The sequence below is a fragment of the Chanos chanos genome, chromosome 2 (assembly GCF_902362185.1).
Source record: "Chanos chanos chromosome 2, fChaCha1.1, whole genome shotgun sequence".
Taxonomy (NCBI): Eukaryota; Metazoa; Chordata; class Actinopteri; order Gonorynchiformes; family Chanidae; genus Chanos; species Chanos chanos.
In genome coordinates this window covers 22,382-48,414 of record NC_044496.1, presented here as the reverse complement: position 1 = coordinate 48,414, position 26,033 = coordinate 22,382, and the positions used below count along the sequence as shown (strand labels likewise).

Sequence of the window (26,033 nt, the reverse complement as noted above, 5' to 3'; positions counted from 1 at the left end):
ACACAGCTCCACAGGGATAAACATAATTCTCTGACTTTTCCAATACAATGAGTAGTTGTAAAGGAACTCAGTTTAAAATATTAAAGAAAAACGGTCCATAGGAAACATAAAGCATTTCAGAACATGAGGACATGTAAATGTTTTTGGGTGTAGACATTTTCCTGAATAAATCTGAGCTGCATATTTGCAGAATTGGTGCAGTCTGTGGCATGTTGTCAGTGACTTAGAGGCTCACTGGCTGTAATACCCATCCCGCAGTAATGGAGAGAGGCAGTCAGGGAAATGGACAGGACTCTTCCTCTGGGGCTTCAGCCTTTAATCAGCTTTAGGGGATTTCTAGTGCATTTTTTTTTTGTTGAGAAGACAGCAGATCCATGCCCTGGCTGAAACACAAACAAAAATTACAAACACATAGTTTCAAACAGCCATGCTTGAGTCGAGAAATGTCAATTTCACAGGTGTTTTGCATGTGGTCTATAGCCTTCAATGTCTAGAGAAAGATCAGAGTTCATGTGGTCTATAGCCTTCAATGTCTAGAGAAAGATCAGAGTGCATGAGGTCTATAGCCTTCAATGTCTAGAGAAAGATCAGAGTGCATGTGGTCTATAGCCTTCAATATCTAGAGAAAGATCAGAGCTGTAAATGTAATAAAAAAATGTTTGAATAACAGGTTGGGATGATTTTCTGATCAGCAAAGCAATATGACATTTGTATCTAAGATGTTCCTGAGGCCATGCTGAGTTTAAAGACAGCTCAATGATACCACCTAGTGGAGATTAGTGGACAGTTCAGGATGATTTGTCCCGTGCAAGAGGTGCGGTCACAGGAGGGGTTACTGACAAACTGCACGATTGTAAGTCACCCAAAATCATGCACACCCCACTTATACAGCTAGGTTTTATTACCATCCACTCAGTCAACCACTAATATGCAGTATCCTCTGACAGTATAACCAGTAATGCCAAAAAAATGCTAATTTATTTTCAGTGTTAACTCCAATGTATGGCATAATTATTCTTCCAACAGAAAATAGTATCATTTGGAAATATTACTTTTTTTCTTTTTTCTTGGCTTCATTTATGCTTTCTGAGTGACTGTGTGAATTAATTGTTAAAGCGTGGTGAGGATTTCCCCATGTCAAGGCCAAATAATCATCTCTGTATTGAATATCAGAGACATAACAGTTTTTTTTAAAATAACAATGCTAAACTATTTTTGTGTTTGTCAAAAGATCAGAGGAGACTATAGGCCTTTTATGTAGCTGATGAACAACAACATGGATTTTTGTTTTATTCAGATTTGTAATTGTTTTTGAATATTGTATAATAATTTTATAATGACTTCAATTCCATTTTAGCCGTGGACATAAATTAACAATGAGGTATATATACAAAATTAAAAAATAACAGGGCTAGACCTTACAGTGCAGAAAACATTACAGTGATCCAATAAAGATGTGTTTTATTTATAAAGACCATCCAGCAGTCTACAGTCTTTTGTATAAATGACAGTTTACAGTCTTTCGTCTTACGTCTCTTTTGTTTTATGAATAAAGTTTGTTTAAATAGTCTTACAAAGCAAGAGATGCAAATGGGTGCCGGAAGAGGTCCATATACCTCCCTGTATACCACAATTCTTAGCGTAATCGATACTGTACAACGATGGAGCTTTCTTTCGTCAGTTTATCTACGGTATCAGTTCTTCCAATCCCGGAAGTCTCAACCCTAGTTACCCAAAGCAGTTTTGAGATCTTTTACGATGTAATCAGCAGAGAGACAACAACTCTCTGAGATTTAAATCGTTAGTGAGATGAAACTGGTTTATTGTACTCTTGCCTCGTAGCTGATAAACCCGAAGGCACGAAGAACACAACCCCTGGAAATATTTTGGTAAGAACTCGCGAGGAAATAATGAACTAGCATTAGCTAGCAGTAGGCTTACATTTGTCTTCTACGTATTAGCACAAAACTATGGCGTGCCAAGTCCTAGCAGCGAGCTAAGCAAGTCACGTATTATAGTGCGGCTGGACACTATCACATTGCTCTTTACCAAATGTCTGAAGAACATCGACAACTGTTTTCCCCTTTAAAATGACCGACACAAGCTAACACACAAGGTGGTTTGTCGTAGATGTTGTTAGCCAATTGTTCTTTTTGTGATTTACTTATCTAAGCTAATTGGCGTTATCGATTATTGTCCACCAAAACTAGTTACCCGAGATAATTTGTCTCTCTTAGATTTACTCGTGCAATTACTAAATCAGGTCCGATAGGATAATAACCAACAAAACCGGCGTATTTTGAGTTACAATCCGGCCACTTGGTGGAAATTCTTTGAGATTTTCCTCTTGCTAATACAGGTTGTGAGGCGAGTGAGTCTCATTATTGGGATATATATCATGTAAATTCAGAAGAATTTGAGTCATCGTGTTCTTTTGCCGCTCGGATTTCTTTAGCTAATTGATATTCCAGTCCTCTGCTGACTTAAGACGGGTCTATGTACCTTATGCTAGTAGGCAAACATCCCAACGTTTTATATCCCGGAAAACGTTAGAGCCATGTAATTAGAAAATCCCCTCGAAATTATACATTAATATCCACTTAAGTCCTGTTAGGGATGGTTAGTTTTAGTGATAGACTTGACTTATTGCCCACAAGTGACGACGTTGGGGTCCGTGCATAAACTCTAGCCTAACCAGTCCTGCCCAGCATTTGGAATGCTAATAGTCAAAAGAAATTTAGACTGGTCCCAATACGGAGGCGACCGTTTATTTACTAGAGGGCTTGGCAGTTTGCGTGTCTGTAAAGGATGATGTAGCCGGCTGCGTTTGCTTTCACTGATAATAGGCCCTACATTTAGAAATAGTCATTTTCTGTGTTTTATCCGACGATGGACTTTAGCTGTCCATTCACCGATGGCTTGCTCAAAACCTGAGTTGCCTTTAGTGTGGGTCTCTGCGGACATGAAAGGTGCGAAATGATTGAATGGGAACGGACTTTAGGACAGGGTGTGGTGGACTCCCTGGACATGTACTGCGGCCTGCCTATTGAAATTTTACAGGCCCAGACATATGTACTTAAACACAGTGCAGTTTCATTATCCTGGCTAAGTGTGCACTTGGTTTTGGATCATTTATTTTCCCAAATAACTTCATAAAGTTGTTGACTTGTGTGTGATGTGTAGTTCCAGTCTGTATTAAACATGTTAATTCCTGATGCATATTGTGTGTATTAAATAAAATTCTTTGAGAGGTACACACCTCATCACAGGTCGTTGCTCATTCACCAGTCTAATTGCTGAATTGTAATATGTGTGGTCATACATACTGGTGCATACCTCTGTCTGTATGCACATCTACGTCAAGAGTTTTTTGTCACGGCACGTTTTTCTCCCAGGCTGGTTGTGAGAAATCTCCTTCAGCTGTGTGTGTGTACATGCTTTTCGCAGGTGGTTCTGAGGTGTGGATGTGCTGCCACCTGAACAGAGTCCAGAAGGGTTAAGGGCATGTCCGTGTAACGAGTGCTCTGTGAAAACTGAGGCAACAGGGCTTTACACTATGCCAGTGTAAGAGGGAGTTTCTGAGGTGAGTGGTGTGGAGTAATGTAGTGTGCAGTTTGCTTTGATTTGAAACCGATTTTCAGATAGGAGCAAACAGTGCTGACATTGCTGAAAATCAACATATGGAGGAAACACCTCTTTAGATATCTAAGCAGTTTGTGCATCTGCAGTAAAGTTTAGTAATGACATTTTTCATTCTGTATCTTAACTGTGTAAAAAGTAGTTGGTAATTGAAGCATTGCATTTACCATGGTCTTGATCAGTGAATTGCTTATTTATTTATTTCAGTTCTTTTTCAGTTATTTTCTGTATTTCAGTTATTTTGAAGATAATTTCCAAAACTCATCAAAACATTTCTCAAAATAGCAAAGTCAGATCAAACCATCGGTTTGTGGCAAAGGTACATTACGTGTGCTAGGGATTTTACTTGGTGTTCTCCATGCGGTTCACAAATATACAATAAATACAAAAAACACAATAAATACATTACAGTGTGCAATACAACAGTGGATACAAGACATCCAATATACAGAACAATACATGATACAGGGCCTGCAATATGCGTACAATATGCAATACAATATACAATATACAATCCAATACTCAACACCAAGATAATGAGTAGTGTAATGAAATAGATAAATGTCAAATGGTTGATGATGTATAGAATTCACAGTAGGTCAGTGGTATGTGGTATGAGAGATCGACACAGAAGGTGTTAATGTGGTATGAGAGATCGACACAGAAGGTGTTGATGTGGTATGAGAGATCGACACAGAAGGTGTTAATGTGGTATGAGAGATCGACACAGAAGGTGTTAATGTGGTATGAGAGATCGACACAGAAGGTGTTAATGTGGTATGAGAGATCGACACAGAAGGTGTTGATGTGGTATGAGAGATCGACACAGAAGGTGTTAATGTGGTATGAGAGATCGACACAGAAGGTGTTAATGTGGTATGAGAGATCGACACAGAAGGTGTTGATGTGGTATGAGAGATCGACACAGAAGGTGTTAATGTGGTATGAGAGATCGACACAGAAGGTGTTAATGTGGTATGAGTAGTCAATACTGAAGGCACAGTGGTACTGCATAATACAAATACAGTAAACGGTGGAAGAGTTCAGGGGGTGTTGAGAAGGGCTACCGCTTTGGGATGGAAGCTGTTTTGGTGTCGTGTGGTTTTGGTCTTGACAGACCTGTCCCGCCGTCCAGAAGGGAGTCTTATGAACAGGCTGTGGGCTGGGGGGGGGGGGGATCAGCCACAGTCTTCCATGCATGTTTCCTGGCTCTGGGGCTGTGTAGGTCCTTGTTCAATAGAGACTGTCTCATTTGCTTAAGCTGTGTTGTTTGTCTGCTGATCTGTTGTGACTGTGTGAGACAATATACGTGGCAAACCTGTAAAATGTCTCTGAGAAGAAGAATGTTAGTGGTGTAAACTACTGCTGTGGAGTTAGGGGACCCCACCCCTGATGGGGACTCCACCCCTGATGGGGACCCTACCCCTGATAGGGACTCCACCCCTGATGGGGACCCTACCCCTGATAGGGACTCCACCCCTGATAGGGACCCTAACCCTGATAGGGACTCCACCCCTGATGGGGACCCTACCCCTGATAGGGACTCCACCCCTGATGGGGACCCTACCCCTGATAGGGACTCCACCCCTGATAGGGACCCTACCCCTGATAGGGACTCCACCCCTGATAGGGACCCTACCCCTGATAGGGACTCCACCCCTGATAGGGACCCTACCCCTGATAGGGACCCTACCCCTGATAGGGACTCCACCCCTGATAGGGACCCTACCCCTGATAGGGACCCTACCCCTGATAGGGACTCCACCCCTGATAGGGACTCCACCCCTGATAGGGACCCTACCCCTGATAGGGACTCCACCCCTGATAGGGACTCCACCCCTGATAGGGACCCTAACCCTGATCCCACGGACTCACCGCAGCTGCACGCATTCGTCAGCAGCAGGAGGAATTTTTGGGAAGTGAGAGATGAGCACTGAGTACACTTTCCAGTCCGCCATGTTATTTTCTCCCTCTGTTATGGTAAAGGCCTTTTCCCCATAAGTATGATTGCACTCCTCCCAGTGTGAGGAGAAGCTGAAGCACACTGAGGGATCTGAGCTCCCAGACCCTGTTTTCACTCAACTGCACAGCTGCCTGTCAGCAGACTGCTCCCAAAGGCAGTGCTAACCCAGTCCGGCAAAGGCAGTGCTAACCCAGTCGGGCAAAGGCAGTGCTAACCCAGTTGGGCAGTTCAGCAGGAAGGACTGCTGGGGCTACTGAAGACTAATTAATGTCTTTATGGACTCGGCGCCGTACAGTTGACGAGAAACCCTAGTGTTGAATGGAACTCAAGCATTTCACTCTGTCTCTTACAGTCTGTCTAAGTCTGTCTCTTACAGTCTGTCCAAGTCTGTCTCTTACAGTCTGTCCAAGTCTGTCTCTTACAGTGTGTCTAAGTCTGTCTCTTACAGTCTGTCTCTTACAGTCTGTCTCTTACAGTGTGTCTAAGTCTGTCTCTTACAGTGTGTCTCTTACAGTCTGTCTAAGTCTGTCTCTTACAGCGTGTCTCTTACAGTCTGTCTAAGTCTGTCTCTTACAGTCTGTCTAAGTCTGTCTCTTACAGTGTGTCTCTTACAGTCTGTCTACGTCTGTCTCTTACAGCGTGTCTCTTACAGTCTGTCTAAGTCTGTCTCTTACAGTCTGTCTCTTACAGTCTGTCTCTTACAGTCTGTCTCTTACAGTGTGTGTAAGTCTGTCTCTTACAGTCTGTCTAAGTCTGTCTCTTACAGTCTGTCTCTTACAGTCTGTCTCTTACAGTCTGTCTAAGTCTGTCTCTTACAGTCTGTCTCTTACAGTCTGTCTACGTCTGTCTCTTACAGCGTGTCTCTTACAGTCTGCCTAAGTCTGTCTCTTACAGTGTGTCTAAGTCTGTCTCTTACAGTCTGTCTAAGTCTGTCTCTTACAGTCTGTCTCTTACAGTCTGTCTAAGTCTGTCTCTTACAGCGTGTCTCTTACAGTCTGCCTAAGTCTGTCTCTTACAGTCTGTCTAAGTCTGTCTGCTCAGTTACCACAAAGATCTTTCCTCTTGCAGTTTCATGTTGTCTTAACTGCTGTATTGGAAAAAAATTTGCATATGAAATTTAGTCATTGACATTCAAACTCACCGAATGCAAACAAAAAAGTTCAGTGAAGCTACTGTTTTGCATCTTTCGAAAGCTGTTTGATTGACAGCATATATTCGAGCTGAAACCAATTGAGTTCATGGAAAAGTCCCATTGCATTTAAGTGTAATAGAGACAGAACTTGTTTTTTTGTTGTGCCATAGGGTTAGGGTTAACCCTAACCCTGACCCATAGGCATTCCTCTACTGGTACTCTGTGCACCACAATGTTTCTTTCTGATCTTAACTGACATATTTGTTCACACAGAATGCACATTCACATCCACAGCAATTTCCATCTCCAGTCATTCACTTTTATATGCCTGGAAAATTGAGATCAGTGCAAATACCTTATATGAGTCATCTTAAAAACCTCATACAGATCAACTAAATGCCTTGTATGAGTCATCTTAAAAACCTCATACAGACCAAGTAAATGCCTTGTATGAGTCATCTTAAAAACCTCATACAGATCAACTAAATGCCTTGTATGAGTCATCTTAAAAACCTCATACAGATCAACTAAATACCTATGGATTCTGACTGTACTGTGCTGCCGTTCTGTCATAGTTTGTCATGTCATAGTCTCAGCTCATTGACCATGTCTCTCTCTCCCTGTACTGACCATGTCTCTCTCTCCCCTGTACTGACCATGTCTCTCTCTCCCCTGTACTGACCATGTCTCTCTCCCCTTCACTCACAATGTCTCTCTCTCCCCTGCACTGACCATGTCTCTCTCTCCCCTGTACTGACCATGTCTCTCTCCCTGTACTGACCATGTCTCTCTCCCTGCACTGACCATGTCTCTCTCTCCCTGTACTGACCATGTCTCTCTCCCTGTACTGACCATGTCTCTCTCTCCCCTGCACTGACCATGTTTCTCTCTCCCCTTCACTGACCATGTCTCTCTCTCCCTGTACTGACCATGTCTCTCTCTCCCCTTCACTGACCATGTCTCTCTCTCCCTGTACTGACCATGTCTCTCTCCCTGTACTGACCATGTCTCTCTCTCCCCTGCACTGACCATGTCTCTCTCTCCCCTGTACTGACCATGTCTCTCTCTCCCTGTACTGACCATGTCTCTCTCTCCCCTTCACTGACCATGTCTCTCTCTCCCTGCACTGACCATGTCTCTCTCTCCCCTTCACTGACAATGTCTCTCTCTCCCCTTCACTGACCATGTCTCTCTCTCCCTGCACTGACCATGTCTCTCTCTCCCCTGTACTGACCATGTCTCTCTCCCTGTACTGACCATGTCTCTCTCTCCCCTTCACTGACCATGTCTCTCTCTCCCTGTACTGACCATGTCTCTCTCTCCCCTTCACTGACCATGTCTCTCTCTCCCTGTACTGACCATGTCTCTCTCCCTGTACTGACCATGTCTCTCTCTCCCCTGCACTGACCATGTTTCTCTCTCCCCTTCACTGACCATGTCTCTCTCTCCCTGTACTGACCATGTCTCTCTCTCCCCTTCACTGACCATGTCTCTCTCTCCCTGCACTGACCATGTCTCTCTCTCCCCTTCACTGACCATGTCTCTCTCTCCCCTTCACTGACCATGTCTCTCTCTCCCTGCACTGACCATGTCTCTCTCTCCCCTTCACTGACAATGTCTCTCTCTCCCCTTCACTGACCATGTCTCTCTCTCCCCTTCACTGACCATGTCTCTCTCTCCCCTTCACTGACAATGTCTCTCTCTCCCCTTCACTGACCATGTCTCTCTCTCCCTGCACTGACCATGTCTCTCTCTCCCCTGTACTGACCATGTCTCTCTCCCTGCACTGACCATGTCTCTCTCTCCCCTGCACTGACCATGTCTCTCTCCCTGTACTGACCATGTCTCTCTCTCCCCTGCACTGACCATGTCTCTCTCCCTGTACTGACCATGTCTCTCTCTCCCCTGTACTGACCACGTCTCTCTCTCCCTGTACTGACCATGTCTCTCTCTCCCTGTACTGACCATGTCTCTCTCTCCCCTGTACTGACCATGTCTCTCTCTCCCTTCACTCACAATGTCTCTCTCTCCCCTGCACTGACCATGTCTCTCTCTCCCCTGTACTGACCATGTCTCTCTCTCCCTGTACTGACCATGTCTCTCTCTCCCTGTACTGACCATGTCTCTCTCTCTCCCCTGTACTGACCATGTCTCTCTCCCCTTCACTGACAATGTCTCTCTCTCCCCTGCACTGACCATGTCTCTCTCCCTGTACTGACCATGTCTCTCTCTCCCCTGTACTGACCATGTCTCTCTCTCCCCTGCACTGACCATGTCTCTCTCCCTGTACTGACCATGTCTCTCTCTCCCCTGCACTGACCATGTCTCTCTCTCCCCTGCACTGACCATGTCTCTCTCTCCCTGTACTGACCATGTCTCTCTCTCCCTGTACTGACCATGTCTGTCTCCCTGTACTGACCATGTCTCTCTCTCCCCTGTACTGACCATGTCTCTCTCTCCCTGTACTGACCATGTCTCTCTCTCCCCTGCACTGACCATGTCTCTCTCCCTGTACTGACCATGTCTCTCTCCCTGTACTGACCATGTCTCTCTCTCCCTGTACTGACCATGTCTCTCTCTCCCCTACATTGACCATGTCTCTCTCCTCCATCTCTCAGGTAATCATGCAGACGTCAGGTCATCGGCTACGGGATGTGGAGCAGCACCACCCGTTGCTGGGCAGTGGGGATGAGGAGGAGGGGCCAGTGGCCCGTGTGTGGTTCATTCAGGACAGCTGTGGAATGGTCTGTGCCTCTATGACCTGGTTTTTGGTGATGTACGCTGACTTTGTGGTGAACTTTGTCATGCTGCTGCCATCCAAGAGCTTCTGGTTCTCCCTCATCAATGGTGTGGCCTTTAATTTTCTGGCTGTGCTAGCACTGGCCTCACACCTACGCACCATGCTGACAGATCCGGTAAGACATCTGCTACTTTCTGTAGAGAATGATGCACTAAACTCGGCCGTTCAGCCCTTGAGTACTCAGTGGTAACGTCAGTGACTGTGCAGCAGGGAGAGGAAGCCATGGCCAGTTCAGTCACATCTGTGATTATAAAATATCTTAGCAGGCTAATAGGCTAACTGTCCTCTCCGTTCTCTCTCATTGACTGCCACACACAGATACACTGATATGTGGGTGAGGCTTGTGTGCGAGTTGTTCATTTGTATATGAGGATTCATTTTGTCTTTTGGTGATTGCTTTCCTGGAGGTCAGCACAGAGGGGGTTAGCACCTAATGTATTGTTTGATTTGCAGTGTTGTGCAGTCAGGACAGCAGCTCAGCTTTAAGGAAAGTGTTAAATCATTCACATTTATACTATATATGTGCTACCTCTAGGGCTGTGACTTACGACTGTTCCACTATTCGGATTATGAATCGCCCAGTTACTCAGTGGCTCTTATTTATCTATTGATTGTTAAATTAAGCTTGAGGTTGTTTTAGTCATATGCTAACTATCAGTAAAGACAGGAAAGGAGAGCGTCATTCAGAAATACATCTTTTAATGAATGGTTACTCGGACTAATTCAGTGAGGGCACTTGCTTGCTGGGGAGTAGGAGTCTGCTTCGCTTGAAGAAAGCCATCCATGGTAGCATTAGGAGATTCAACAAACCCATAACTCATTGGAATGTAACCCACATTGGGCATGCGCACATAGACACGAGTTGTATGAATCTTTCATGATGTAGAAAGTGTCAAATTCTCCGGCGTTCTCTAAACTTGTGCACCCGACAGCAACACCATCTCCAGCCAGAAACGTCACCATGACAACGATGCAACGTTTAAACAGGGAATTTCTAAATAGCAGACTAGCTCTGGTTTAACATTGTGAAGTTAGGGCACATTTGGGATGTGAAGAGGATCATTGTGAATAATAGGTTATTATTTGCTACACTGTATGTTCAGTGTTATCAATAATTTATCGATGAAGAGAAAATTGATTTGAACATAGAAAACGTTACATCTCATAACGTGAAGTAACATGGCTTGTAACATTAACGTTTGCTATGCTAGCGAGGTAACTAACGTAAGGAGACGAGCCTTCGTCGTCCAGAGAGCCAACGCGCCACCTCCTCTTCAGGCGCTCGGGCAGAACTGATGTGCCCCCGTGCCAGGAGAGGTCAGGGTTGCAAATGTTGCAGGTCACGACCTTCTTGGCAGAATTAAGAGTGAAAGGCTGCCACACTTTTAAGGTCTTTGGTCGTGCTACCTGTATTGTTCCCTCCAGTAAAGCAACGTGGCTTAGGCTACATGTCTGAGCATTCTGAGTCAGCTCAAAAAACACACACAATGACGTCACCAACTAATCAACAGTTAAATTCGTTGGCAACTAATTTGATCATCGATTTTAATCAACTACGTCAATTATTCGTTGCACCCCTAACTACCTCCTGGACACATTAAAAATAGGCCTGCATTTGGATGTGTATTTAAAATTTCTTCAGTGAGCTACAATGATTGACTCTGACTCTGAGAAGGTGACACATTTACGCCATCTCCATTGTGAGCGTGCTCTGTGAGTGTGTGTTCTGTGAGCGTGCTCTGTGAGTGTGTGTTCTGTGAGCGTGCTCTGTGAGTGTGTGTTCTGCGAGTGTGTGTTCTGTGTCATGACATTGTTGAACTTTGGGTGTCTGGTGCAGGAATATGGTTGTGCATATCTTATTAACTTCCCTCAGTTTTTGTAACATGTGTAATATTGTGTATGCCAGGGGGCAGTTCCCAAAGGCAACGCCACTAAAGAGTACATGGACAGCCTGCAGCTGAAGCCTGGTGAAGTCATTTATAAGTGTCCCAAATGCTGTAGCATCAAGCCAGAGAGAGCACACCACTGCAGGTGAGAGCTGCACGTAGGAATAGATGATTATAAATAAGTAAACATTCACTTCAATATTTGCTGTCTTCTTGTAATAGATTGTTGTGTGTTGTTTGGGTGCATGGTGTCTCAGTATGGAACTCAAGTCCCAGTTCTCCTGTCTCCTGTTTCACTCCAGTATCTGTAAAAGGTGCATTCGGAAAATGGATCACCACTGTCCCTGGGTGAACAACTGTGTAGGAGAAAAGAATCAGCGATTCTTTGTGCTGTTCACTGTAAGTATAGTATCAGTGAATCACTCTGCCCCCCTGAGCCACACTGAGGAACCAGGATAGATTTCTCTGTCAGGGGAGGACATTACTGTTCATTTTTCATTCTCATTTTATTGCTCACTGGCTGATATTTGTGTTTATCAGCCAGTGAGAAAACAAGCGCAAGACTTAAGCTCATTATGGTTGAAATGATTGTGCACAGACGTTGAATATTTATAAGACAAAAGTACATATGTAAAATACGCTGTCAGCCGCCAGTTAGACGTCAAGATTCCACTTCCACCTGCAGCCTCAGTGTGAGTATTCCACGTGCACAAACGTGTGTTACTGGACGTGTCTAAAATGTCATAGGGTCTTCATGTCCAAACACTGCTTTTTCACTATTGTTGTGAGAGAACACTATCACGGGTACACATCTTCCCTGTAATATTAGTTGTACTCTCTGGTAGTATAAGCAGTCTAAAAATTCGTTGTATTATCTGTTCGTATGATCAGTCTAAATTAGTCCTGAGGTGATGCGGCATACTGGTAGAACCAGCTGTTCATCTGACAGAGCTGGACTGTCCTTTGCCTGTAGATAACTGGGGAGGAAATCTTACCTAAGCACATTTTTCTGTTTCCTTCATTTTATCTGTTCTGTAATTCCTTTTTGGAAATGTGTTTTTAGTTTATGTGCAGTTGAGAGATTTTGGTCCTTTTTTGCATAAGAAATACTCTCAGCTGAACGATTTCTTCTCCCTTTGTAGCAACAGACTTTCTCTTCTCCTTCACTGTTCTTAGGCTTGTTTTCTTGAACACACGAGTTACTTTGATTTCTCTGTCCTCTTCACAGATGTATATAGCTTTGATTTCTGTCTTCTCTTCACAGATGTGTATAGCTTTGATTTCTGTCTTCTCTTCACAGATGTATATAGCTTTGATTTCTGTCTTCTCTTCACAGATGTGTATAGCTTTGATTTCTGTCTTCTCTTCACAGATGTATATAGCTTTGATTTCTGTCTTCTCTTCACAGATGTATATAGCTTTGATTTCTGTCTTCTCTTCACAGATGTATATAGCTTTGATTTCTCTGCATGCTCTTTGCCTCAGTGGGCTCCACTTCTACACCTGTGTCAAAGTTCAGTGGAGCGGTAGGTGTCCTGAAATTTTACTTTTTCTGTAAACGGGTTTTCTGTGAAATTTGACCTTTTCTGTAAATGGGTTGTCTGTGCAATTTTGCAGTGTTAGGGGTAAGGGAAGCAGACAGATAACTGTACTTCACAGACAATGTGTTTCCATAGAAAGGCATTTAACCCTAGGTTTGACCCAGAGAAGGGCTCGCAAAATTTCTAAACCCCTGGTAGGGGCAGTCTTCAGATTTTGGTAGCCTGAAATGAATTTTGACTAGCCCAAATAAAAAAAAAAAAAGTAATGAAAATCATTTAGGCCCTGTTTACACTTTGCATTAAGGTCAGATTTTGGTGATCCGATTGCAAGTGGACTGCTCAAAAGTACAGGTATGAACGCATCCAATGCACATTGAGGTCACATTGAGATCCGATCTCACAGACCACATTCGGAGGTGATCTGGACCGCATATGACCGCATTCTTAGAGCAGTGTAAACGCGAATGCGAGCTCGACCACATTGAACGACCGCCTACTCAACTGATGTCCTCTGCTTATGTGGAAGTACAAACTCATTCACGTATGTACTCATTCGCCATGTTTAAGAGCAACAACAACAGCAACAGGCAAAATGGATATTGTGTTGATTTTTTCTTCTTTTAATATCCGACAGACTAGGCACAGGAAGTGCATTGATGCCTCCCAATTAAAAACAACAACGTTTAACATGAAAAACCTTAATGTGGCTTAATGTCCCAAAACAACGATCAATGATCACCAAATTTGTCTGACATCTCACATGTCATAAGCACTATCTCCAATCAAAAAAGCAAAACTGAAATTCAGCGAAGGCTTAACGCGTTGGAAATGATTTCCGTGTTTATTTGCGTATGTGGCGGAGACGTGGGATCCGATCTTAAGTGGTCCCTTGAGACGCAGATTCTAAAGCCAGGTGTAAACGGACGCACATAAAGCTGTGATCCTAATGCAGCGTGTAAACAGGGCCTTATTTGACCAGCTGAAAACTGCAGCAATCATCATATATAAATGATTCAACAGTGAGTCAACAATCATCAAAAGAAATATTCATTTAGATCTAGACATCTTAGATTTAGATTTAAAATCAGTAAAAACGCTAAAATAACATTTAGATTCTAGATTTACTTTTAGAGCAGTATTAACTAACAAATAAAATGTTAGATGCAGCTTGCTAAGCACTTTTCGCCAGCCAGCATAGCTAGACTCAAAAAAGTTCAGGTAAATGTTCACACAAGATGTCCAACATAACACTACATCCTGAGCTGTCCCTTGATTCAGTTTTGACAACATGGTCCTACAAATCCGACATGATCTTCTTATAACGTTGCTCTATCTTGAGACCAGATTCTCAAACCTCACTATAGTTTATGATTGTTGCCTTTCGATTGGATCGAAGTCATCTTTGTGATTTAAAAAAAAATATTTTCAAGCTTCAAAAAAAAAAAAAATTCTACACGCTCCCTCCCTACGTAGTGCACTACATTATGTTCACTCACTCTCTCACTCACTATCTAAGCCGCTTATCCTAATTAGTGTCGCGGGGGGTGCTGGAGCCTATCCCAGCAGTCATTGGACGAAAGGCAGGGAAACACCCTGGACAGGTTACCAGTCCATCGCAGGGCAACATCATGTTCACTTTATAGTAAAGAGTGAGTGAGTGAACAGGTGAGTGATTTTGAACACAGTCTTCTGTCAGACTAGGCACGGTTTAGTGCACTACTGTCTCGCACTGGTGTAGTTATGTCATTGTCTCTTAAGATCTGTGAGGGCTCTACTGGTCAGCACGGTGTAGGCAAAACCCACACCGTAGGGCAGATTCACTTTAGATCTGTGAGGGCTCTACTGGTCAGCACAGTGTAGTCAAAACCCACACCGTAGGGCAGATTCACTTTAGATCTGTGAGGGCTCTACTGGTCAGCACGGTATAGCCAAAGCCACACCGTAAGGCAGATTCACTTTAGATCTGTGAGGGCTCTACTGGTCAGCACTGTGTAGTCAAACCCACAGCGTAGGGCAGATTCACTTTAGATCTGTGAGGGCTCTACTGGTCAGCACGGTGTAGTCAAAACCCACAGCGTAGGGCAGATTCACTTTAGATCTGTGAGGGCTCTACTGGTCAGCACGGTGTAGTCAAAACCCACAGCGTAGGGCAGATTCACTTTAGATCTGTGAGGGCTCTACTGGTCAGCACAGTGTAGTCAAAACCCACAGCGTAGGGCAGATTCATACCGGTGTACTTTCTATACCGTTTATACCGTGCACCCCTAAAAGGAGGGAATTTTATTTCACTAAAGGGATCATTTCTGACAGCCCGCCGGGCAGGGTGTCGTACCATTTCGGTAGCTCAGTGGGAAAACTGGATTGTCCCGGGACGTCTGTGTAGCGATTTTGCGAGCCCTGTGACTTTTATGTAGAGAGGGAGAACAGCCACTAACATCTGTGTATTCCTTAATGTACATTTTCTATTTTTAAGACGGTGTAGTGCTGCTCTTTAGAGTCTGCTGTTTGTCTTGAAAGATGCTTTCTCATCCTCAGAGTGCAGTGACTTCTCCCCCCCTGTGGCTGTCATGCTGCTGATCTTCCTCTGCCTTGAGGGTCTCCTCTTCCTCACCTTCACTGCTGTCATGTTTGGCACACAAATCCATTCTATCTGCAACGATGAGACGGTGAGGCCAAGTTTTCCTTACTGCTCCATTCATGTCCTGTATGTGATCTGTCTGTGACAGCACTGAGCCAAGTTTTCCTTACTGCTCCATTCATGTCCTGTGTATGTGATCTGTCTGTGACAGCACTGAGCTGTGTCATGGTTTGTCAGCGCCTGTAAAGTCAGTGAAACAAGACTAATCCATTTGTACAACTGTACTCACGGTCTTGACAAACGAAGAAGAAACATAAGATTACTGTAAAGTAACTCTCTCACTGGGAGTTTGATTGCCTGACCTGGCTGGACGTTAGCATCTGTAACTGGAAACAAGGGTGTGAAAATGACCGGGACGGCCAGAGAACTTTTTTAAGGGTGTTTAAAATGTTTGTTTAAGGGTCTTTAAAATGTTCATTTCTATAGTTATACTTCAACCATAGAGTGTCTGACATAATTGTTGTTTTGAAAGTGTCTCCGGGGTAAGTTACTATAAGAGGATTTATTTATGTATGTGTGTATTTATTTATATTTGTACTTGTTCCCACCCCCATTGTGCTGTCATACTGATGTGAACAGTGTGGATACATAATGCAGTTTCACTACTGAGTGTGGGTTGGACTGCATCCACATCACATCTGGTCATTTAGTAAATGGTTTTATCCAGATTGACTTCTAGGTTAGGCGAAATGCAAACCTAGCATGCAGCCATTAGGGAGCTGCTACAGCTGTCAGTATGAAACCAGATTAACCCTATCAGTGTGAAACCAGATTAACCCTATCAGTATGAAACCAGATTAACCCTATCAGTATGAAACCAGACTCGAGTGCAAGAAAAGCTGAAAGAAGTAAAAGAGTCAAAAATTCATTTGGGTTCATAGTTGTAAAATTCATTTGGGTTAGTTCATAGTCGTAAAATTCATTTGGGTTAGTTCATAGTTGTAAAATTCATTTGGGTTAGTTCATAGTTGTAAAATTCATTTGGGTTCATAGTCGTAAAATTCATTTGGGTTAGTTCATAGTCGCGGAGGTAAGAGTTGGATGGAAAAGATGAGTCTTCAGGCACTTGTGAGAGAGTCAGCAGACTGGATGGGGATGGAACCTTGCAGTGAGGAGTCCAGTTTGTGACCTTTTCTCCTACACAGTGGTGGAGTCACCAGGCGCTGCTCCCTTGGAGACTGTAGTGGGTGAGATGGAACATAGGTCTTCATTAGTGAGCGAGTGTGTGTAGGTGCAGTTCACCGGTTAATCTGAAAGCAGCATCAGGGTCTTGCCAGGGGCAGATGGAGGGAGCCAGTGGAGGGAGGTGAAGAGGGTTGAGTGTGATGCTCGGTCAGTTTGGAGTATATGAGCCAAATATTTTACTGCTTTTTACAGTCACATTAAAATGACAATGAAAAACACAAGACAATGATTTGCTGGTTTGTAGGAGATCGAGAGGCTGAAGAACGAGAAACCCACATGGGAGCGGCGATTGCGTTGGGAGGGGATGCGGGCTGTTTTCGGAGGTCCTCCCTCTGTGCTCTGGTTCAACCCTTTTGCCGGACTGCAGCTGCGACGCCTAACGATGACCCGCTCTCGGAAGAGTGGACCCGAGTTCTCGGTCTGAGTGTGAAGTTCTGGCATCGCAGCGTGTCAGCCCAGCATCGTGCGGGCAGTGGCAGGGAGACCTCAGACACTATTCTGCGCTGTGAGACTCCAGAGACCTGTCAGCTCCACGTACGGGAAGGACATTCAGACAAACCTCCCACACCTCACTGGATGAATGGTTTTATACATGTCTGTGTTGACTTCGCCTGACTCTTCTACATGAATATGTGTTTTTTTTGTTTGTTTTTTTTAAATCAAAGCATGCATGTTGGAATTGGATGGAGGTGAAAAGGCATTAAGATTGACTGATTAAGGCTATTAATCAGTCTACAGGATGGATAAGACACAAGGGACTAGTCTGTACACAATCAGCCTTGTACAACCTTCTGACACTTTTCTGTCATTCATAAGAAAATCTAAGCCCTGATTAGCTCAGAATTGACACCTTTATGTGCCAGTCACACAGAAAGAACATGAGTGGTGGACTGGTGATCCCATTTCCACTGGATGACAGTATAGTTTGTTCTGAGGTCTGAGGGTGACTGTTTCAATCTCTAAACACTAAAAGCTTCTTTTGGTGACTGGACGTGTAGTAGAAAATCCCATTCATGTCCAGATCCTTACCCTAGCACTGGACTCAGTCCACTGCTGCTTCAGCTCAGAGTGGCAAGTGAATGTGTGGACAGTGCACCACGCATCAACAAGCAGAACTGATGACCTTTTACCCCCAAGTACCTCATAAGCTGAAACTATGGAATAGTTACAGGGAAGAGTAATCACACTCCTGAAAATGTTGTCACTACACACTCTCCCCTGTGTGAAGGAATCACAAAGGCAGTATATACTTTGGTGGATGTGCTTGGCTCTGTGTTCATTTTACATTCTCTCCTCATTGGAACAGAACTAGCTTTTAGTCAAGTGTTGCTGGAAGATCTCTTTATAATAACCACTCATGATTAAATAAGATGCTGGAAATGTTTTTGTAACCTTGTGTACATCTGGACCTTCCAGAACAGTTCACATTTTTCTGTCTGGCACATTTGAACGCCACATGAAACAGAAATTGTATGGAGACAAAAATAAAACCGACAGTGGTCTCCCCTGACCGACTGATCTCAGACCTGCATACTGAAATAATGAACGCTTTGAATGCAGTCAAACTTTTCAATAAAGAAATTAGTCTTCAAAACAGAAGCTTTTTTTTTTTTTTTTAAGCCAACGCTTTTCAGTGCCCATTACAGACTTGCTAGGCAATAGAGTTTCCTTACTGAAATAATTTTCCCATGGAGGCAGTATGGATTACTCAGCAATCTTCACAAATGTGTTTTGTTTTGTCGCTGTGGCCTTCGGTAGTTTAACCATAGATCAAACCTGAGGAGTGCAGTCTTCTCCTCTCTGCTGTCCTTTACAAATCAGGCCCGCTGGCTCCAGTAGTCAATCATTGTATACATTGAGTAATTCATTTTTAATCATGTTAAATGCCAAATCAAATTGCTTGTTGTAGTTTTAAAGCCATTAGACTTTGGTCATGGAGGAGAGGAGTTGTGGGTCTCATTCTTCCCGATCTGCTGTCCTTTATTACGATGTTTTGGAAAGGTCTTGGGTTGTATCTGAAGTAATTTGCCTTTTTAAGTGAACTTCACTGAGAATGTAATTCATGCTTTTTATCTATTGTTTATGCACAAAGGAATACAGGGAAAATTATTTGTTGACAGTTGTGTTTAACACAAGGCCTGTGTTTTGCTTATTCATCCTACAATACAAAGTATTGCTCCCTCTGTTGAGGAAAGATGACAGTTTTCATATGTTAGAATTTTATGAGATGTTTTTATTAAGACAGTTTCCCTCCCTAGTCCATAATTCTACACCAGCAGGACAGCTATAGAAAGGAACTTCTGTAGCCATATGTTCTGTCTATAAGCTTAACGAGAGAGAAATAGCAGACCGTTATCAGTGCTCAGCTGACATAAGCAGGACACATGGCAAATTTTCAGACTGTAAAACGACTCAGTGCACAGAATTATGCAACTGGCCAAAATGTCTCAGCACCTAAATCAAACTCAACGGTAAAGAAGAAAACACCTAAATCAAACTCAACGATAAAGTAGAAAACAAAAAGATGTTGGGGGTCAATATTCTGGCTGACAACTGGAGAGCAAACACAGGTCACTTGTAATCTACATTACAATGGGTATAATTTATCAAAATATTTTTAATTATGTGTAATAAAATTATAAATGTTCTTTAATGTGTTGGGTTTTTTTTGCATAATCAAATACATTAAAACTTAAATACATTAAAAAAAGAAACATGAGTAAGCAAATGTCTAATTCATGACTGCCCTTCAGAATACCCTAACCCTGACCCTAACAGACATCATATGACTCACAAGCTGCCATCACTGCTCTCAATTTTTTATCACTGGAACAACAGAATGAGTAATAACAAAATACATATATTTGCATGAATGGGCATTCAGCCTTGCAGCGTGTGATCTACTATGAACTATGACCATATACTACTTCTTTCTGGGCTGTCAAAAGTATTCAGTCCCATTTTTATCTGAAGGGAACAATGAAGACAATAATTCACCAATCCAATCCAAAGAAAAGACATTTCATTCAATAAACCACTTTACAAAGCCAAACCATACAGTCTTCATGTATAACAGCTAACAGGAGCCAGTGGCATTAGTCCACTGATTCTTGAGTTCTGATATTCCCAGTGTTCTTGTTGAGCATAGATGATGCCATTTGTGTGTGTGTGTGTGTGTGAGATGAACACCAATCAGGATAATATACCAGTTAAAGAAAAGATCTACAGTCACAATAAGCCATCCATACTGTTGTGTATCGCAGACGGGTTTTTCGTGTGAAGTTACTACTGTTCTTATATACATGTGAAAATGCAGTCACACAAAACTGTAAATAACAGTCCTCTTATGTCAGAGTGTCCTCGTTTCTGATGTACTCGCCAATGTCGGCCTGGTGGAAAACCACGATAGACATGGGGTCAACCTTCCGACACTCCTGCGTGCTCTTTGCTGCAACTCCAAAACCCTGGAGAAAGAGGATCAATATTCTCTTTAAGCGTCAGCAATTACATTCAAATGCTTGTGGCTTGAGCAATTCTCATTCAGGAGCTCTTACCAGTGGTACGTCTGCCATAGAGTACACGACCACACCCTGGTACTGGGCTGTATTCTCTGTTATTCTCCCCAGGCCTGACTTCATGATATGGTTCCCATACAGGAAAGACTGCTCAGCTCCAGGCTTCACCCACACTTTGAACTGTAAGGGTGCAATTACACAGCAAATTACCTCTAAAATATGACCGTTTAAAAGTAGTGCATATTTTTGCATGTGTCAATGAACAAAATATCTCGAATCCGCTAAATTTAACGGACAGACGCATACCTTTGCATATGGAGCAAGGAAATCCAAAGCTGTGATGTGCAAGCGGAACTTCTGAGTCTTGGTGAATTTCCCGAAGCAGGTACCTACAGATACGAGTTTCTCTCGGGAAATGTTTGTGGCCAATTTCAGAAGTTTTTCACTGGTTCGAAAAATAAGAGATCGGCAGAATGTGAGGGGCACTGACGTAACTATATGATTAGCTATAAAAGTGATGTGATAAGATCTTTTCCAATATTACCTAATGTAATACACGCGGTCGCTGTGAAGTCTGAAACAATACGTTCCATCTGGTCGATCTACGAGAAGTTTGACGTTCTCTCCAATACTGCCAGGGAGACCAAGCAGCCAGCATTAGAAACCCTCAATACACGTGTAGCAGAAATGTTACAGTTATGACTAAAGATATGCTACAATATACAAATTACAAACGATTCGATTCCCCTTGGTTTATATCTTATTCGCTAGCCATTGCTAATGCGAGTTAGCGTAATTTTTCACCGTGATCTAGCTATTATTTCACAACCTTAGCAGATGAGGCAGTGAGGTACTTACTATTTAGAGAGTTTCTCGAACATAGTTTTCGTCTCCTCGTCCGTTAAAGGACGCATCCTTAACTGAGGGGTTATTAAAACAATCAAAATGATTTTGAAAAATTAAATCTTATGTATTGCAGAGGCACAACGTGGACCAGGCACTTCGTACTCAATTGTAAGACAGGACGTCGCCTATCTATGACGTAAAGAATTTTAAATAAAGTTTTTTGAAACGTAATAGAGGAAGTGGCTCTAAAAATGGCAGCTGTAGACGTGGAAGACGAAAGTATTCTGGCGTCTATCTTCAAGGATAGCTTTCCTGATAACTGGAGAGACAATCCAGATTTTGCGGCATATTTGTCAGAGCTAAGCTCGTATGGCGTGGAAAAATTAAACAGGGAGCCCGATCGTTTAGCCGAGGAGAGGGCTCAGATATTGCAGCAGACCCGTGAACTGGCGTTCTCTAACTATAAAACTTTCATCCGCACAGCTGATTGCACTAAGGAGATTTATCGCGATTTTGGACGAGTGGAGAGCAGTGTATCTAAACTCTTGGATAAACTGCCAAGCTTTGGTGAAAAATGCAGGTTGGTGTCTTGTAGAGTAGACATATGAGTAGACTTAATCATACCTCTCCACTGTTTTATCACATGCGATTTGTGCCAGCTACAGCTTCAAAATGCAATTCGTAAAATATTACAGCAGCGTAGCAGGCCGCTCTTACAAATGCACAATTAAACTAAAAGTGAATATATGGGATTTTTTAAGTAGCCTACGTCACTAGACAAAATTCAGTATAAAAAATATACTTACACTTGCCGGTGTAGATGCCTCTCACAGTTTTCCCTTCTTCTCCCTTCCCTCTACTCTCTCTCTCTCAACCGTGTTGTGTTTTTGTGTAACTAACCCGTTCTCCTCTGTCTGTGTGAGCGGTTGGTGTCTGTGTCTCCCTGCATGGATGTGGCTCCATCCTCAGGTCGGCGGCTTGACTGTCTCCGTGCCCTGCGTGGCCCTGCTCCTCCTGCACCATCCACAGCCACCTGCTAGATTAGCATTAATGCATCTGTATACTTTACTCTTTATTTGTTCTATTAAGTTCTAGGTACCCCACTAATGTTCTCCTTTTCCCCCCTCACCTTCTACTTGTTCTTACCATTGTCACCCCCCTCGACCTAGCGGCTGCGGTGGCCTCGTGGCTGGTCGCCTTCCTGTGCTGCTGTGGCTGTGTCACCTGTCTTGGTCGTGGCCCAGTGCTGCTTTTGTTGTCCTTACTCTGTCTGCTGGTGTGTTCTCTTTTACATTACATCTGTATTGTTTGCAGTTGCCCACTGGGTCGGCGCCTATTGCACACCTGTCTGGCCAGGAGGGGGTCTCCTCTCTCTGTGGTCCTTCTCAAGATTTCTCCCATTTTTTCCCTGTTACATGTGGGTTTTTTGAGGGAGTTTTTTTTCTTGCTCACTATGAGGATTAAGTCAGGGGTGCCATCCTGCTTTGTTTACTGTAAACCTGTGGGCCTGTAAAGCCTTTTGAGACTGTAAGCAGTGATATTGGGCTGTAAATAAACCAGAACTTGAACTTATTTCTGTGCTAACTGATTCACGCATTGCAGGTGATGTCAAACACAAGTAAGGATGAGAAAACCCAATTCAGTGCACAGAGTTTGAACCCTAACCCTAACTCACTTCCGCTCACATACTCTGGTGTCTTACTTAGCTCGTTGAAAACAAAGTCGTTTTACCCACTGTACGCGCTGATTGAAGCACTGATGCAGAGCTGATAAATGCCATGATTATGGTCATTGTATTTTTCTTGCAGAGGTTTCATCAAAGAGGCCGAAGACATCGGGATTAGTCGGCGCATGAACAGCTTGACGCTGAACCGACACACTGAAATCCTTGAAATTCTTGAGATCCCTCAGCTTATGGACACGTGCGTTCGAAATGGTTATTATGAGGAAGCGCTGGAGTTGGCAACTTATGTGAAAAGGCTGGAGAAGAAACACTCCTCTCTTCCGGTCATACAGGTGAATGACTTGCACCTTGCAATGAATGCACTGAAACCTGAATGTGATGATTTCTCAGCTACGTTGTGTAGGAGCCTAAACAAGATAAAAAATAATCCAGCTGTGTGATATTTTTGTGTTTAGTGACTAGATAATAGTCATCTAAATGTTACTCTTTGGGTCTTTCTACAGGGGATTGTACAGGAGGTGCGACAATCTGCACAGCTTATGCTAAACCAGCTTCTGCAGCAGCTGCGTAGCAACTCTCAGCTTCCAGTTTGTTTGCGTGTGATTGGCTATCTACGCCGCATGGATGTGTTTACAGAAGCGGAGTTACGTGTTAAATTCCTTCAGGCCCGGGGCAGTTGGTTGCGTTCCATTTTGACTGCTATCCCTGACGATGACGCTTACTTCCACATCACCAAGACCATCGAAGCCTGTCGTGTGCACTTGTTTGACATCATCACACAGTACCGGGCCATCTTTTCAGATGACGACCCTCTGCTGTCACCAGGAGGATGCACAGTGAATGAGAGCGCCATCTTCCATGGATGGGTGGTACAACAAGTGGCACAGTTTTTGGAGACCCTGGACAGGGACCTCCAGCGTGGGGTAGGAGGCCGCTTGGACTCTCTTCTTGGCCAATGCATGTACTTTGGTCTCTCCTTCAGCCGTGTGGGAGCAGACTTCCGTGGCCAGCTTGCACCCATGTTCCAGAGAGTGGCCATGGATACTTTTCGTAAAGCGACAGAAGAAGCTGTAGTGAAGTTCCAGGAGGATATGAATCTGTACACACTCATTTCTCTCCCATCAGTGCTTGGCAGCACAATACCCACTGTGGCTCCAAGCACTCAGCCAGGGACACTGCAGCCACCAATGGCCCTGCTGGATTTCCCCCCATTAGCATGTTTTCTCAACAATATTTTGACTGCATTCAATGATCTCAGACTCTGCTGCCCCGTTGGCCTGGCCCAGGAAGTTACCAAATGCCTTGAGGATGCACTTTTGAAGGTACATTTGAAAGTTTCTGTTTCATTTGATATGTAAATTGATTAGATTTAGGTGACATTTCTTTCGTGGGCAGAGGCTGACCAGGGACTCTCGGGGGCATAACAGTTCCAAAGAATCATTCTTTACAGACACAGTGATGCAAGTTACTATAATGGCATTTATGGACTATTTCTCTTTTTTGTCCCTGAATCAGTCTTGGACAATGTTCCCTTATAAAGCATTTCAGTAGTGGAGATATTTGACTGGTTGCATTCCCATGTAGCTTTCGTTCCTGTTACTGTTTACTCTTTTTTTAAAGAAAGAATGTAATAATTTACTTGCTAAGCTCTCCTCAGGTGACAAAATTGATCCTGGTTTTCCATCGAGCAGAAGAGTCTGCGTTTAGCAGCCGGGAGCAGGATTTGTTTGTTCAGTTCTGTTGTGCTTTTGCGGAGGACATGGTGCCTTTCCTAAATCGCTGTCTGCAGGTCCTCTTCCCCCCAGCCCAACTTGCTCTTATCCTCGGTAATGTTTATTGCTCGTGTTTTTCCTGACTTTCTCACACGCTGTTAATTCTGATGACACCTAACCCTAACCTGAATGTAACCCTCCACAAGCTAAGAATGACTGGAGTCATTAATTATCACCAAACATCACCAATTAATCACATTTCAATTATCACCAAACATCACCATTTAATCACAGTTCCTCCATTTCCTTTAGGTGTTCCGCCCACACAGGTTCAGAAATATGGCAGCCTAGGGTGCACTGATGTGAAAGCTGTTCTGGAACCTCTGGAGTTTGTGCTTCCCAAGAAGGAGGTGCCCACTGTGGATCTTTGTGCTGAACTCACCAGCATAACCAGTATGGAGCCTGAACTCCAGCCGACTGGAGCCAAAGAAGAGCTGTTGTCAAAGTCAAACTGATTCTCAGTTGCAAAGATTATTTAATTCTGCTTGCTCCTAAAATTCATCAGACACCAATAGAAATAAGGATGGAACAGCTTGATTTCATTTCCTCACTAGAATTCACACAAAACTAATTTGGGTAATTTGTTTAATTTTGGGACATGCTGCATGTATTTGTAAATATGGGTTTTAGTTTTAATACATGTTAAATACTGAATATCTCCTTAACCATCAATGTGTTGTCCAGTTGCTGTTCTGGCGAATTAAATGTAAAGTTTAAGTTTTGGAACAAGTCATCTCTTCATCATTTTTTCCTTTATTAATTGGCATACAAACCACAATTTGAAAATGTATTAAGTGAGGCCAGTTTTCTACACCACAGCAAATATAAAATGTCTATTGATATCAATTAGTCTAATGGGTTTGAATAAACATTTAGTTCATTCAGTAAGAATGGCCAAAACACAAAAGCATGTGCATTTGATCAATTATATGCATAAATTCTCTTAGGAATGGGCAGTATAGATCTCACATTAGCTGTGTTGTGTTGGTTCAACAACTATGACACAATACTGTGACCAGGGTTTCCCTTAGCTGGCAATTACTGGTTTTTGCCTGGTAAAATTTATTAAAAAAACGGACAAATTAAAAACTTGCCGGTGAAAATGTCCGATAAAACTGCTCATACGAAACGTAGCTATAATGAAGGATATCCCTTAACATGGCATTTGTGTTTTGACAGTGAAACAGCCCATTAACAGCACTGCACGCTGCAAAGACACATTGGACACGTTTGATTTCAAGTCGGCAGCAGAGGACTTTGCGAAGATGAAAAAAAGGAGAAAATAAAATGTTACCTGGGAGCCTACAGGCTATATTTGATGCCGTGTAGGCCCAGCCTTTGTTTAAACAGGCTACAGATGTTACAGGTTACAGATGTTTCGTAATAGCCTACATTTTAGCCGCTAGAGTTGAGGTTTTGCTCAATCGTTACT

General features: G+C 43.2%; 3 protein-coding genes across 4 annotated transcripts; 2 read left to right on the top strand and 1 right to left on the bottom strand.

Annotated features, from left to right (window-relative positions):
• The first annotated feature begins 1,724 nt into the window (after nucleotides 1-1,724).
• Nucleotides 1,725-18,418, top strand: zdhhc7 (zDHHC palmitoyltransferase 7). Its single transcript, XM_030766985.1, has 8 exons — nucleotides 1,725-1,889; nucleotides 3,448-3,583; nucleotides 9,353-9,649; nucleotides 11,441-11,565; nucleotides 11,723-11,819; nucleotides 12,865-12,946; nucleotides 15,497-15,627; nucleotides 17,029-18,418. The coding sequence occupies exons 3-8, from the start codon at nucleotides 9,359-9,361 to the stop codon at nucleotides 17,206-17,208; spliced, it is 906 nt and encodes a 301-aa protein (XP_030622845.1). The 5' UTR covers nucleotides 1,725-1,889; nucleotides 3,448-3,583; nucleotides 9,353-9,358; the 3' UTR covers nucleotides 17,209-18,418.
• Nucleotides 18,419-19,437: 1,019 nt separating this feature from the next.
• Nucleotides 19,438-21,298, bottom strand: nip7 (NIP7 nucleolar pre-rRNA processing protein). Of its 2 annotated transcripts, XM_030766986.1 has the most exons (5): nucleotides 21,158-21,298; nucleotides 20,844-20,930; nucleotides 20,606-20,744; nucleotides 20,339-20,479; nucleotides 19,438-20,248 (listed from the first exon to the last, which is right to left on the bottom strand). In XM_030766986.1, exons 1-5 carry the CDS (start codon nucleotides 21,211-21,213, stop codon nucleotides 20,129-20,131), a joined length of 543 nt encoding a protein of 180 aa, XP_030622846.1. In that variant the 5' UTR covers nucleotides 21,214-21,298; the 3' UTR covers nucleotides 19,438-20,128. The 2 variants fall into 2 exon arrangements, with proteins under 2 accessions (XP_030622846.1, XP_030622847.1); XM_030766987.1 differs by lacking the exon at nucleotides 20,339-20,479.
• A 98-nt stretch (nucleotides 21,299-21,396) lies between these two features.
• Nucleotides 21,397-25,278, top strand: cog8 (component of oligomeric golgi complex 8). The gene is made up of 5 exons (XM_030766984.1): nucleotides 21,397-21,725; nucleotides 22,954-23,161; nucleotides 23,333-24,151; nucleotides 24,487-24,655; nucleotides 24,854-25,278. Exons 1-5 carry the CDS (start codon nucleotides 21,397-21,399, stop codon nucleotides 25,054-25,056), a joined length of 1,728 nt encoding a protein of 575 aa, XP_030622844.1. The 3' UTR covers nucleotides 25,057-25,278.
• The last annotated feature ends 755 nt before the right edge of the window (nucleotides 25,279-26,033 follow it).

What these genes read in the sequence shown, in the direction of transcription:
- zdhhc7 (XM_030766985.1), top strand. Translation starts at nt 9,359, where the DNA reads ATGCAGACGTCAGGTCATCGGCTACGGGATGTGGAGCAGCACCACCCG. An exon ending in GCACCATGCTGACAGATCCG is followed by an intron (nt 9,650 to 11,440) that starts GTAAGACATCTG and finishes TGTGTATGCCAG; the next exon opens with GGGGCAGTTCCCAAAGGCAA. An exon ending in GATTCTTTGTGCTGTTCACT is followed by an intron (nt 11,820 to 12,864) that starts GTAAGTATAGTA and finishes TTCTCTTCACAG; the next exon opens with ATGTATATAGCTTTGATTTC.
- nip7 (XM_030766986.1), bottom strand. Translation starts at nt 21,213, where the DNA reads ATGCGTCCTTTAACGGACGAGGAGACGAAAACTATGTTCGAGAAACTC. An exon ending in GACCGCGTGTATTACATTAG is followed by an intron (nt 20,745 to 20,843) that starts GTAATATTGGAA and finishes TTTTCGAACCAG; the next exon opens with TGAAAAACTTCTGAAATTGG. An exon ending in TCCTTGCTCCATATGCAAAG is followed by an intron (nt 20,480 to 20,605) that starts GTATGCGTCTGT and finishes GCACCCTTACAG; the next exon opens with TTCAAAGTGTGGGTGAAGCC.
- cog8 (XM_030766984.1), top strand. Translation starts at nt 21,397, where the DNA reads ATGGCAGCTGTAGACGTGGAAGACGAAAGTATTCTGGCGTCTATCTTC. An exon ending in TTGAGGATGCACTTTTGAAG is followed by an intron (nt 24,152 to 24,486) that starts GTACATTTGAAA and finishes AGCTCTCCTCAG; the next exon opens with GTGACAAAATTGATCCTGGT. An exon ending in CCAACTTGCTCTTATCCTCG is followed by an intron (nt 24,656 to 24,853) that starts GTAATGTTTATT and finishes CATTTCCTTTAG; the next exon opens with GTGTTCCGCCCACACAGGTT.